The 14498-nt window shown below is 48.5% G+C and overlaps 2 protein-coding genes across 2 annotated transcripts in view; both read right to left on the minus strand.

Annotated features, from left to right (window-relative positions):
* Positions 1 to 1506: 1506 nt before the first annotated feature.
* On the minus strand, positions 1507 to 2291 carry LOC149349933 (homeobox protein ceh-30-like). Its single transcript, XM_089578912.1, has one exon. It carries the CDS (start codon positions 2289 to 2291, stop codon positions 1554 to 1556), a length of 738 nt encoding a protein of 245 aa, XP_089435038.1. The 3' UTR covers positions 1507 to 1553.
* Positions 2292 to 2413: 122 nt separating this feature from the next.
* The window catches only part of Idua (alpha-L-iduronidase), a 79992-nt gene continuing 67907 nt past the window's right edge, over positions 2414 to 14498 (minus strand). The window contains exons 9-11 of the mRNA XM_089578911.1: positions 12232 to 12335; positions 11268 to 11389; positions 2414 to 2838 (exon numbers count right to left, since the gene is read on the minus strand). Coding sequence (XP_089435037.1) covers positions 2422 to 2838; positions 11268 to 11389; positions 12232 to 12335 — 643 coding nt within the window. The 3' untranslated portion in view covers positions 2414 to 2421. The remainder of the gene's footprint in view (positions 2839 to 11267; positions 11390 to 12231; positions 12336 to 14498) is intronic.

The following is a 14498-nucleotide window of genomic DNA, read 5'->3' on the forward strand; positions in this document are numbered from 1 at the left end:
GGCTGTTTGTTCACATCCTATAAAGAAATAAAAGCTGTAGAGCACGAACGAAAGCGCGTTTCACATACTTAAGGCTAAAACGTACAGCGAAAATTGAAATGCATTTTTGTGTCATTTTAGGCTTATACAAAACCGCGCACTAAAAGCGAGATATAAGAATTTGACATTCGCCCTTCTAACTTTGCACCAAGGCGTTTTTTAGAGAGCACACGCAAACCATAGCGCAACGCTTGCTGGAGAGGCAACCACGAACGCAGATTGGCCAGATAAAACAGTGTTGTTGACTTCATAATGCAAATTCAGTCACGCAATCAGTGCATGGCTGGTCTTTAAACACGGCGGAAGAATTCAAAATAAAAAAAAGTTCTCACAGGAGTGTCCGAAAGGCGTATGTCACCTTCTGTCAAGCAGAGAAGGCACTAACGCTTACTCCGTATCGCTAAACTAAGCAGGCAATGCATTTCGTCTCAGCGATTCATCATCAGGACAAGGAAGTTACGCCTTCTCAGATACAAGCATACGCACGAAGATGCAAAATAGTACCCGCGGTTTCTGTTGCATTCGAGATCCTCTCGCCCTCGCTCTGAACACTCTCACGAAAAGTCACATTTCAAGAGTTACCTTCCATCTGTGAGAATTTGGCTTCCTTAAACATATGCCTTGTGAAGTATATTACGCAGTATATCAGGCAAGAAGCAACACAAATATGCACACTAGTCGATGAGGACGACATAAAGCTAATTTTAAAGGCACCTGTCCTAGGCATGTTCTTGCTGTGAATTGCTTCCACTAATGCACTACCAAATTCGTTTCATTACGCGTTTACTATACTCAAAGAGAGTTAAAAAAATAGAACACTGAAAACACAGCAGTTGGGTATCAGTAATGCACCCTTAGTGTTCACTGAGATGCTTCACTGCAAACGTAAACAGTCTGTGGCGGAGCTACCTTTCTACTACGCTCCAACTACTAAATGATCCAAATCCAAATGACCCAACTACTAAGCTTGCATATCAATGCGACTTAGTCATTACGATCATAACACTCCTAAATCACTCGGAAGCAATATGCACAGACACGCTCGGTTTCGATAGTTCGGCAAATCTCGAGCAGCACGCGCGTTCCGAAAGCTGGATGGCAAAAACACGCTCACGCCGAAAGCGTCTGCACGCGCGACGAGCTGCCCAGTTTTCTAGATAATGAACTGGCGCAGCGTATTAAACAGACAGAACTAGCAGCATAAGCACGCTGCAAACACAACTCGCGCGCTTATGTTACCAGCCTGTGAGTTTACAAAGCAGTATCTTCACACGAAGCAACGAGGTGAAGATGGTTTGCGAAAGAGCATCGGAGTAGTCTATGAATTATCAGCCGTGCAAAGAGGGTCTCGGTTAGCTTCTGCGCGAGAGAGACAACAAGCGCGCGAGCATAGTACGCACCGAGGAGGCCCGCACGTGGAGTGCCGACCGCAGAGGGCCACCCCCGTTGGGCGCAGAAGAGGCTGACTTGGGGGCACGGGTTTATTGCGACTGTACAAGCGGGGTGGGGCGGTGCTACGACGGGAAGAAAGGCGGCTGCGGGAAGACGGAGTAGGGCGCCAGGTAGGGCCCGTACAGGGATCCCGCCGAGAAGGGGGACGGCGGCGATGCCGGCAGCGCGGGGCTGTTGGCGTCCAGGCCCGGGTTCTGCTTCTTCCACTTGGTGCGCCGGTTCTGGAACCAGATCTTGACCTGCGTCTCGGTGAGCCGCAGGGACAGCGCCAGGTTGAGCCGCTCGCAGACGCTCAGGTAGCGCGTCGTCTTGAACTTGTTCTCGAGCGCCACCAGCTGCTCGTAGGTGAAGGCGGTGCGCGCGCGCCTCGGCTTTCCCGCCTTGGGCTCGGGCTTCTTCTTGGAGCACGACGACAGCTTGCCGTTCTTCGCCGGCGACGCGCCGCGCTCGTCGGAGGACCAGTCGGCTGAGGCGTCGAGCAGCGGCCGCCAGCGGAACCGGGTGCCGGTGAACTTGGCCGGGTCCAGGATGTCGTCGACCGAGAACGCGGTCGGCTGCTTGGGCGACGAGCAGGGCTCGGCCGGCGGCGCCTGCGGCTGCTGCATGGGCTCGCGCTGCTCTGGCGTGTCGCGGACGCCGCCGCACGTGACGCCGCCCCTCCGCCGGGGCCCGCCTCGCGGGGAGGGAGGAGGGGAGGCCCCGCGCACGCAGCGCCGCCGCGCGCCGCCCGGAGGAGAAGCCAATTTTCCGCTCCTTTCACCCGGGCAGAAAATTAAGGCCGGGGCGCTGCGCATTCTCATGCAAATGGCAGTCGCTCAATGGGGCGCTGGCGGCAGGGAGGGGGGTCTTGTTTGCGCGGGGCTCCTTCAATTTGTTCGGTCAACAGTGTTCTCATCGAGATTGGCCCCCGGCCGCCGGTAATTGCGCCCATTAGAGTGGCCGCCAGGGCAGGGGCCGCGACAGCGCGCTGCGGCCGCCGGCCAGGCTGAGGGCGCCGACCCGCACGAAGCCCGGGCCCCGGCAGGCGCCCGCCTCGGGCGTCAGCTCGCAGTCGACGAGGTGCAGCGGCAGCAGCGGCCGTCGTTCCGTCAGCGGCGTGTACGGCCCCGCGGCGGCAGCCGAGAACAGGAGCCGGAAGCCGCTGGTGCAGCCGTCCCGGGGCTGCCGCCAGTGCAGCAGGGTGCGGTTGCGCGACACGCGGTGCAGCCGCACGTCACGGGGCGTCGCCGGCCGCGGCCCATGCGCCCCGCACGCGAGCACCAGGGCCGCCGACGGCAGCGGCAGGCTCAGCTCCACGGACAGCTCCGCGCCGACGCCGCTGGTGCCGAACGCCACGAGACGGGGCTCCTGCGGGGTTGAGAGAGCTGGGGTCGTTTCGCGCAGCCTTGGCAGAGGATGGGTAGCAAAGGCGGAAGTACAAAAGAGAACAATGTCCTTGTGGCATCGCAGTGAGGAACTCTCAGCTATGCGAAGCATGTTGTTCCACGTTGAATAAGTACCATCCTGTAAGATGGTTTGGTTTATGGGGTTTAACGTCCCAAAGCGACTAAGGCTATGAGAGACGCCGTAGTGGAGGGCTCCGGAAATTTCGACCACCTGGGGTTCTTTAACGTGCACTGACATCGCACAGTACACGGGCCTCGAATTTCTCCTCCAAAGAAATTCAGCCGCCGCGGCCGGGATCGAACCCGCGTCTTCCGGGCCAGCAGCCCAGCACCATAGCCACTGAGCCACCGCGCCGGCCCATCCTGTAAGAAAGCTATCAAAGGAAATAAAATTTATTACGCATGCAATGGTCTTCTTTCTCCCACACACACATATGTTAGCGTCCGGTCTCAATGTCACATTTCATACATTTTCATATTAGTGCCTTTTTCGTATAAAATTTTCATATACATTTTTTTTTTTTAAACTCCTTAACAGTAGAGTTACAGTCGCAATCGAGAGATTTCCCTACCATTCACTCAGTCGTGTCCGCTTTGATTCGGTTTATCTGATCCGTCCGGGCGACGAGACTTCGCGACCGAAATTTTTCTTTCTCCTGTGTTTCTAGAGATCACAGCCACTTGCAAGAAAAGCCTTCATCCTTTTTGATACGGCGCTTAACTGAGTTAGTTCTCCTTGCTGAAGCTCTTAATTCAAGCCATGAATGTAAATTTTATTCGGCATTAAAAATTTGAAACGTGTTGGGTGCGGGATACGCCACTATAAAATGATTCGCTCGACGTTCGAAAGGTATCGAATGTGTAAAACGTTGAGGCACGGTCAAATCTAGTGAGAAAGTGAACGAGGGCGAAACATACGCGACAGCACGTAAGCTGAACTTCGTACTGAATCGTTGCCGGAAAAAGTTCCCCAATTTATACATGCACTTAATCTCTACTGCTTCCCTTTGCTTCGGTTTTACGATAATCATCATGATTTGCGTCATTATCGGCGTTATTCATACAGTAGAATAAAGGTAAGTTCACATTACGTTATTGTATTACGCGACAAAGACTTGGGCACGGGCAAGAGGGGGAATCACCGATACCCATCGCATAAAACGAAAAAAAACAAATGTTACGAGGGACCTATGCTATCACGCTGCGCCACCAACCCCCCCTCCCCATCTTCATCACCCGCCAGCATTCGGCCCTCATTTAAGGGCAATTATAGGGCAATTACTTAAATTTTATGTGCAAAAGTTTCACCTCAGTTGCGACTGCAGTGTGAAAGTCAGTATATCGGCTTTCGTGCACATTGCAGCCATAATAATAATGTGCAGGCTTGTCTAGAGCAGTATACCGATGTGCTGCGGAACCAATAAAGGGAAATATTAGGGCAGCTTCTCTCTTAGCTAGGATACGATGGTTGGTCTTCAATCACTTTGTATGTCTCTGTGGCTTCGCTTCAGTGCAACAGTGCAAGCCTGGTCGCTGAAACCCAGTACCTACTTGAAAAGTGCGATTCGGTTGCTTCGCAGTACGCGACTGGGTCATTCCACGCGTAATGTTCAAGACCGCAAAAGCGACCACCGCCGATTCCTTTGAAAAAAAATTGGGGCAGTTGGCTATTATGTGAACGAAGTTTAAACTAAGTATTTTATGCGAAGCATATTACTAGAGCTACACTACAGCCCGTCGAGCGCGGCGGTGGAGCTACCATTGACCTTTAGCGTGACCACGTGACACCACGTGACAACATGACGTCACAGCAGAGGAGAGATGGGCTGCCGGCTCGCGCGGTCGGCCGCGGCGGTGGAGGCTCCACATCAGAGGCGCTGCAGCTGACCACGTGACGCTACAGCAGCGGTATAAAGCTGAGCTTGCCTCGCTCTCCGGGCACTTACGAGGCGGCCAGGTGTTGGGATGCCGCCTAGAAGCAGGGCTGATTTGAACGAGAAGCGAAAGCTTCAGCGTGCCACAGAGACCGATGAAGAGCGGGATGAACGTCTGGCTAAGCGGCGTGCTCAATATGCGGCTCGGCGACAACGTTCTACAACAACTGAAGAACAAAGCGAGTAACTTTACCAAGCCTAGCCATCAATATGCTTCGCATCTGACTAGGCTTAACCTTAGCTAAGCCTCAGCCATTTTTTTTCTCAGACACTTTTTTGCTCACGTGAGCGCGAAGAAGGAAAAGTTTGTTGGAGTTAAAATTTTTTAAATCAAGTGTGAAGCATGCTACAATAACAAATATTGTCTAAGAATTTTTCCTTGCGCTGTTCTTTCATCTCACTTCTTTAATGAAGTCATGCGAGAATTTTCCGCGTTGTCTTCGTTCAGTACAAAAGCAGAAAATGTGGCGCTTTAAGAAATTTTTGCAATAAATGTCGTTAAGTTTTCAACCACAATCATTTTCCTGCTCTCATCTGTTCCTACAGCTCATGTGAAAATAAATTAAAAATGTTAAATAGAGTACTTTTTAAGAAAACTACTTCCAAGGTTCGCAAAATGTGACTTTTATCTTAAATCCAAGCCTAAATTATGGATCAAATCTATCCGTATAAAAATACGTGAGATGGCTCATAATACACACCAACTTCGGTTTATGTAGCTCGAAGTTTTAGTTTGAGTAAATTTTGTTTGAGACGAGAAAAAAATTTTGAAACCCGCAACCAACCTCCTCATCAGATAATGCCGACCTGTGTCTTCACTGCAGAACACGGGCCCTCGTGCTCAATATGAACTGCAACGCACAAAACGTGACAGCAAATATTCGATTGGCAGAGAGCCACAGTGCATATTTGTGCCACAAAAACAGGCGGTGGCACGTACTATTGCGCTCAATATAGCTTGCTACGCGTCCGTTTCCGCTTTATGGTAAATCAATGCCTCATGTCAAAGAGCACTCGACTTGCACAAACACTCAGTCTACTTTGCTGTTAGCATCGGCAGCTAATTCCAACAATTTCTGCTACCATTGGGCCCGTACTGCTTCGAGAATTGAGGTCCTATAAAATCTTTTTTTAAGCGATGTTTATTGCCTCAGGGCGTAAAAGGGTATGTAATGATGGATGACGAGGATGCTGCAATAAATGATAAAAAGTTCTCTGATCTAATGCAATCTAGGAGTGAACGATGATGTGGTCCCTGCGTCCAAGAGATATATAAATCATGATTGTTCGGCGAGAGACCAGCTGCCGCCAGGTGCCGAATTGTTGTCGGCTTCAGCTGGCTCAATCCCCAGTGCCGCCGGGTATACCCACAGGTGATACAGCGGGTACAAGCTTCCCCCTGGCCTTGTGCTCGACTTCTTTAGGGTGAAATGCTTGGGAAATGGGTCTCTGACCTCATTAACCTTGTGTAAGGGAAAATGTCCTGTGCCATGGCACTCCTTGGCCAATGCTGTTCTGGGGCCATTGAAAAAATAGTTCATCATTAATTAAGGAAATATGACAAAAGAAGTATGCAAGCAAAAACCACAAATGAAACGCTCAAGACAATAAAACATAGATATTCAAAAAGCAAAAGGGGAAACAAATGACTAACAACTACACAGGCAGAATTATACGAGACGATACAGCGGGAAATTGACACACAGAACAGTAAAAAAATAAAAGCGAGAAACGACATGACAGAACAAGGAACACTAAAACGACAAGTTTCGAGGGCGCACACAAGCTCCGCCTTAAGGGTATGATGGAATAGCGTTAACGGGTTAATGCCCATATATATCCAGGATTGGTCATTCTCTACTCTATATTCATAGATCACGGGGAGTCCTCATACCAGTCCTGGCGCAGTGGTGCAGCGGTTAAAGGGAAACTGCATAGCTTTTAGAAATCAACGAGCTTAAGAGCGTCGAATGTGTGAAACTTGCAGGCAAAGCATGCGAAGTGTTTTTGGGGTAGCACTTGAAATAGTGAAGTAATCGCCAATTAAAATCCAGACTCTCTTCAAGCTTCTCCGCAGCGCACAACGCCAAGTGGGGGGCGCATGATGACGTCATCGAAGGTATCGGTACATTTCCAACGCACAAACGCCTGCTTTGAAGGAAAAAACCAAAGCCATCGAAGGTAAACCCTGCCAAGAGTTGTTTGGCAGCGTCTAACGAGTCAGGGCAGGGTGTGGCTGACGACAACAGTAATTTGAAATCATACCTTCCGTGACGTCACGCTAAATTTCCCTGCACTCCTCCGGTGCATTAAGGAGAAGCGCAAAATTCCATCGTTGATTGCGTCACTATTTTAAATGCTAGTCCAAAGACACTTGGCATACATTACCTACAGCCTATATAGATTTGAATCCTTGAATATCGCCAAATTCTCAAAAAAGTGCTGCAGTTGCCCTTAAGCACAGTCACCGGTGGGGCTTGTGAGACCCAGGTTGCTCTTCCCGAGCAACCTCTCGCTATCCAGCGTTCATTTAATCGCCACCTTCCATGGAAGGCAGTCAGCTCACAATCCGGTCGGCAGGTGGCTACCTGCCACGGTGGGCGAGTTGTGATGATGTCACAAGGTCACGTGACCTATTTTGCCGGCGCCATATTGCATCTGCGTGCTCCGGCCGCTCCGTCTGCGAGGCTTAACAAGATCGCCGACGCAGGACATATTTTTTTTTTTCGAAATGGGGGTACTAACACTCTCGCGTTAAAAAGAGTGAACTGCAGAGCCGTCATTCCTCACTCGCGCTTTCGCATGAAAGCAGCCTCCTGAAAGACAGGCGACTAACTGCATGGTCAGGTATACAAGCTACGGCTGTGTGAAGGTGGGCAGCTGCGCACTCAGGTGCACGTCAGGTGCGCACTAAATACAGTGAACGCACTCGATCCTTCTATATAACACTGACCTACTTCCATATACCACTGACCACTATTGAGCTGCCAGATGGGACGTTCTTATTCCAATTTCTCGAACAAATAAAAAAAACATGGCCCGTCGCGGTGTCCCAGTGGTTAGAGCACTCGGCTACTGAACCGGAGAAGCCAGGTCAAACCCTACCGCGGCGGCCGCGTTCCGATGGAGACGAAACGCAAAAGGCGCCCGTGTGCTGCGCGATGCCAGTGCACATTAAAGATCGTCAGGTGGTCGAAATTAATCCGGAGCCCTCCACTAAGGCACCTTCCACTAAGGCACCTTCGGAAGCCTTCCACTAAGGCTCTCCCTTCCTTTCTTCTCACAGTCCCTCCTTTATCCCTTCCTTACGGCGCGGCTCGGCTGTCCACCGAGATATGCGAGACAGTTAGTGCGTCGTTTGCATTCCTCAAAACCAACCAACAAACAAAAAATGCTGTTTGCTTTATGCGCTTCATCACAAATCTTCGTGCCGGGTGCCTGTTGAGCTGTGTCTTCTGTTGTTACTGTATCTTGCTAAATATGGATACTCTCAACTGCTGGGCACAGCCATTCAGGCTCTTTTTTTGGTTGTGGCAGGCCCGTGAAGTGTACTTTTCTTAAAGGGCAACTGCACCACTTTTTGAGAATTTCGCTATATTCAAGGATTCAAATCTATATAGGCTGTGGGTCAAACATGCCAAGTGTTTTTGCACTAGCATTTAAAATAGTGACGTAATGGACGAATCAATTGTGAGCTTCTCCTGAATGCACCAGAGAAGTGCCAGGAAGTTCGGTGCGACGTCATGGAAGGTATGATTTAAAATTACCGCTGTGGTCAGCCACACCTTGCCGTGCCTCGTTGGACGCTGCCAAACAACTCTCGGCGGGATTTGCCATCGGTGGCGTCGGTTTTTTAACAGGATAACTAAGCGGGCGAGTTATTGATACAATATGCAAAAAACAGCGCGAACAAACGGGGACGAAAGGAAGAATACACAGGAACAAGCTCAAAAGCAGGCGTTTGTGCGTTGGAACTGTATCGATACCTTCGATGACGTCATCACGCACCCCCCTCTTGACGCTGTGCGCTGCGGAGTAGGTTGAAGGGCGTCGCGATTTTAATCGGTGATTACGTCGCTACTTCAAATGCTAGCCCAAAGACTTAGCATGCTTCACCTCCATGTTTCACACATTCGACCCTCTTAACCCTTTGAAGGTCGAATTATTTTGAAGAAAACTTTCCCAGGTGGTCAAATTACTTTATTGCGGATTTTGACTCTACAAAATGTATATAATCGAGAATAAATAGTAAAAAAAAAAATTAGGAACAGTACTTTGGTGACAGCATCACTCACAACTGGAAAATGTTCAATAGAATAGAATAGCAACGGTGATAAGCAAGCTAAGAGCAGCACCAATAAAGATAGAAATCAAGTTTCGCCGCCTCTGCAAAACAGTGCCCACAAAGAGAAAACACGTTTCGCGCGACTCCGTTGCGATCCCGCGTCGGAATCGAAACCGCGTAGGCGCGTTGCCACAGAGGGCGAGAATACCTCGCGAGCAACGGTGATAAGCAAGCTAAGAGCAGCGCCAATAAAGATAGAAATCAACTTCGGCAGCCCCTGCAAGATAGTGCTGACAAAAAGAAAACTCAAATTTCGCGCGACACCGTTGCGATCACGCAGCGAAACCAAAACTACAAAAGGGGTGCTGCCGCAGTCTGTGCCGTCGCGCTAAAGCTAGACTTAAGTTCTGCTTATCTCCGTAAGAAGGCAGCACAAAATTCAAACACTTCTTGTAAGTCCTAATAGGTGGCAGCACCCCCCAGTGAGCACGCATTGTTCTTTTGGCGCAAAATTTCAAACGGAAGATCGAAACCGTACCCGTACGGCAAAGACCTTGCGGGACAAAAAACCGCCACCGTACATATACGGCAAAAACCTTCAAAGGGTTAAGCTCGTTGATTTCTAAAACCTATGCAGTTTCCCTTTAAGTGACAAATAAAGATGCGATAATAGTTATGAAAGAGGCCCTCAACTCACCCTCTTTCTCCCCATTTCTTCATGATCTTGGCGAATGTTCTCACATTCATTTCACAGACGGCGTCACGGTGATCATTTCAACCAAATTACAATACACGGTCTTGCACGGCTTGTTTAGCACTCACAAAGAGGTACAGAAAAGTTTCTTTCATTTTCTACGGGTCCGCTATGAAGTAATAAAGCAGCTGGCGTTGAGGGCTCAGCACCCGCACTAAACGTCACCGCCGCCAGCGCCGCCACCCAGAACACGGGTGTGAGCCACGTTTCCATGAGAAAATGAAGAAGGTTCCGACCGCTGGCTTCGTAAGCGGGGCGACGCACTTGGAGGCGCAGGTCGTGAGGAAACTGAGGAGACATCCTAAGTTGAGGGAAACTGGAAAAGCTTCTGTGCCGTGTTTAGGAACTCCAAGTCATTATGGGTTATAGAAAACGGAGGATTCCTTTGACCAGACCAAGCAGTTCTGTCGGGGCCACGGCGTAGAACCCCTCATCCACCATCGACAGAAGAGGAGTTGAGTGCCCTGCACTCTGATTACTTCCTTAAGTATATAAAACTATTGGGTAAGGATTTAAACTGGGGAAGACGGGAAGGGGGTGAGGCAGTTATTAGAAAACTTTTAAACCACGTCGGCCCTCATTTTTTCAATGAAATAATTTCAAGAAATGCTTTTTGCCAACAAGCCCCCCTTTGCTAAGAGTTGCCCATGTTTAAATATGCCCCTGACAGTCACCAGAGACGCAAAGTTTCATTTCAGAATGCAGCGCAATTAACTACAGAAAATTTGCTGTTTACGCACGTTCTAAGGGCAGCTTTGTCTGTAAAAAAATGGAAATTTGTACAAGTCCTTTGTACCTCCGGCATTAAGCTTCTTTTTTTTTCCTGTTTCAGATCAACCGCACCTTGGAGCGCGTTTGTAAAGAGCAAGAGAAACTTCTAAAGGCTTCTAGATTTGTAGGTGATGTTTTAGTGGTTGTGAAGTTTTTAGGATTGCGGGGAGGGTGCTTTTAGAGGATGCGGTTGATAGTGTTTTCGATTCTTACAGAATGCACTGTAAGGGACTCTCCTTTACACACAAACTTTGCACATAAACACATAAAAAGTTTTACCTCATACTGAGTTTCGACTCACAGTGGTTAACGACGTGTGGGTTTGGGGCGACATTGTAGTTCAATTCATTTCGCCGGAAAAGCCCGTCCACTGGGAGAGTGAACTGGGCCTGGGGTTAATTAGATGGGCTCTCGGCCCTTCATGCAATGAGAATTTAAGTGCCACATGGCAGCATGACCATCACAACAGTACAGCGTCCACTGCAGCCACGCACAGGAGGCTTATCTTGGCAACCTTATACGTGGAAGAGACTGCAATGTCCCTTCTCTTGATCGACGAAGCCAGAACTGGGGCTGGCATCGTCTTAGCGCAGTACACTTTCCATAAAGGGCGCTTAATTGCTCGGCGCAAAAAGAGAAACGCATACCTCGCTGGCCCTGATATGGTCCAGCTGCAGGGCGCTGGGGAACGGCGGGCACCCCTGGCGCACCCAGGCTGCGTACGGGTTGGTCAGCTGGTTGTCGATCTGGTACACCGCCCACGAGGCACCTGTACATGCGGTTACGTCTCACCTCTTCTAATTTTTGTCACCTGCCCCCCTCTCCCAACACACGATCAGTTTACGTTTTTTCATGTTCACTGCAGCCAGTGCCAAGTTCTGCCCTTTGCGAGTAAACGAGTCCTCGAGGAGTTGCTCCTTTTTGTACGGTAGCACTCGAAAACGCAATCAAAAGACAGATGGGAAGAAAAGAGTAGTTTTTTATTTTCTTTGCTGAAAGTAAGAGAAAGAATATTCGAGAAACGCAAACAGAAAAAGAAAGGAGCACTCTGAAAAAAAAAAAAAAAAAAAGACTCCGTTTCACACGATAACATCTAGTTCCTTGTTGCCCATTCAACGCAGCTTCCGAAATTGGCCCTGAGTGTAGTGCGCAGTGAATCATATGAGGACCAGGAGAAGTTTAAGGAGAGAAGCTCCCCTGCCCCCCCCCCCCCCCCCCTCCCTTCGAGGAGAGAAATTTTTTTTAAAGAAAATTGCGCTGGACACCTTTGTTTTGTTTTTTTTTTTTGGCGAAAAAAAGTTCAAGAAATGCATCATGCAAATAGGACTGCCCCTCCAAGAGTTGCTCTTTAATCCGACCTTGGCGCGGAACCAGGCTTCACAAATAAGATGAGGTTCGGAACACAGAATACTATGCTGCAGCAGGTACTACGGTGAAATAACCACAACGTTTTGTACGTTAAGAAGAAGAGTGGAAAGAAGTAGCCGGAAGACTTACCACATTTTAACATGCGGTAAGTTCGCACAGACGTCTTCGCGCATGCGCATGATAAAGAAAGTCGCGGCGAGGAGCGCATGGCCCCATGACTACGCGGCAGCGGCGTCCACTCACCATTGCTCCAGTCGAGCTGGGCGCGCAGGGACACCTTGGCCTCGACGCCCGGCTGCCACACGGACTCGTTGCTGTGGTAAAGCAACGCGGACAGCGAGTGGGACCTGCGCGCATGTGAAACGGCATTAGTTTTTGCGCGCTGACGTCACTCCTTCAGTCGCACCCGAAGTGTTAATGCGAGCAGAACTCTTCATATAACCTAGCTGGGAAAGCACGAAAGCCCCCTGCTCTGTACAGAACCAAGTTTCCTTTTATCGTGTGTCCTTGGCCATGCACGTGACGTGGTATAACCAGCATAAGCGCCGTTTTTAGGCCCATGCTTTGTCGTAAACGCCCCCTCACTTGTATGTACATGCGAAGAAGCCACTGGCTTGTTTATTCTTAAAACAGTGTGAACAAGACACGAACGCGAAGAGACGTTCACACGAGCGTTTAAGTTTTATACGAAAGAGGCCCACTTTTATAGGCAGGCTGCGCAATTTCAAACCGGCAAAAATGGGAAAAGTCACAAAATAAAAAAATGAGGTAATCAAGGATAACTTGTCCTCACGAAAGTTTCAAATCTTAAATTAAAGGTACATTCTTTGCCGGAGAAAGGCACTGAAGGCGCACTGACGCACGCGTCTTTATTTCATAATATGTTGTGAGCTTCAATCACTTCCCTAGTGAGCTGATCAGCATGAAAACATGACGCCACAGTGCTCAAGATATGAATAACACTTGCTTCATTTTTTTGCAGTGGGCAGCTAAATGTCCTTTCAAACCATTTTTCAAAACATTTTTGTGTTCGCGCAACTGGTCGTTTAGGCACCTGCCCATTTTCCCTATGTATTTTCGGCCACATTTCAGGGGAATCTCATAGGTCACTTCTTTAGCAGATGGAACACATCGCTTTTTATGATTCGTTTTACAAATTCTTGGTTTCCTGAGACGAGGGTTGACGCGGTTGCATATCTTGCATGCCTTTTCAGGCGCGCAAAACAAACTACCTTCAATTTAGTACGTTTCCTAGTCTCTTTAAGACTGCGTGAGAGAGTGCGGCAATACGAGATGATGGCTGCATTTTTGTTTAATTTGCTCAGTCCGATAATTCTGACCACTTCAATTTTCTTCTGCTTTCGCAAGTTTTCGGTGTATCTTGGAAAAGCTATCCAAGATATGCAACCGCACCGAAGCTAGTCCCAAGAAAGCAAGATTTTGTAAAACGAATCATCAAAAGCGATGTGTTCCGTGTGTTTAAGAAGTGATCTATAAAATTCCCCTGATATTTGGTCAAAATTACATTGGGTAAATGGGTAAGTGCCCAAACGACCGGTTGTGCGAACAGAAAAATGTTGTGAAGAATGGCATGAAGGAACATTTAGCTGCCCACTGCAAAATATGGAGAAAGCGTCTTGCATAATTTGAGCACTGTGACGTCATATGTCATCATACTGAGCAACTCACCAGGGAAGTGACTGAAGCTTACAACATAGTATCAATTAAAGACGCGCATGTCAGTGCGCCATCAGTGCTTTTTTTTTCGACAAAGAAATGATGTACCTTTCAGCTGAGATGTGAAACCTTTGTGCACTAAGCAAACAAGCAAGGGGAATGAGGGGCTCGTTGTAAATATGACAGAAGCCAACAGCCACAGAAACCAAGGGACAAAGGGGATTTCTTTTTTTTTAATTAATTTATTTATTTTGTGGTGTTGATCAATTTAGAATATTACTTAATATGTCATCGCTTAAAGCTAATTGATTAGAAAAGCAGAAGAAAAAACAACCACATGCCGCCGGTGGGATCCGAACCCACGACCTCCGAATTACGCGTCCGGTGCTCTACCTCTGAGCTACGGCGACGGCTGTCAAACCTTCTGCTTTCGGGGGTATTTATGTTTACAAGTAACCTAACCTTGAGTGTGTTCATCAGCGCCACCCACGTTCATAAGCGGCGGACGTAGAACGTCCTGATTTACCGCAGGTGTGACGTAGAACGTCATCGAACGGAGAGGGTGGAAGCTGTGTGAGAACCCCCTTATGCTTCCTATGGCATCAAGGCTGCCAGAATCGAGGCCCTCGCTAAGCAATTAAGCAAACAAGGAAGGGGAATGAGGGGCTCGTTGTAAATATGACAGAAGCCAACAGCCACAGAAACCAAGGGGCAAAGGGGATTTCTTTTTTTTTAAATTAATTTATTTATTTTGTGGTGTTGATCAATCTAGAATATTACTTAATATATCATCGCTTAAAGCTAAATTTTCTTTGACTACTTGAATTCCTTCT

Source organism: Amblyomma mixtum, chromosome 3, assembly GCF_055824585.1.
Source record: "Amblyomma mixtum isolate Tamu chromosome 3, ASM5582458v1, whole genome shotgun sequence".
Taxonomy (NCBI): Eukaryota; Metazoa; Arthropoda; class Arachnida; order Ixodida; family Ixodidae; genus Amblyomma; species Amblyomma mixtum.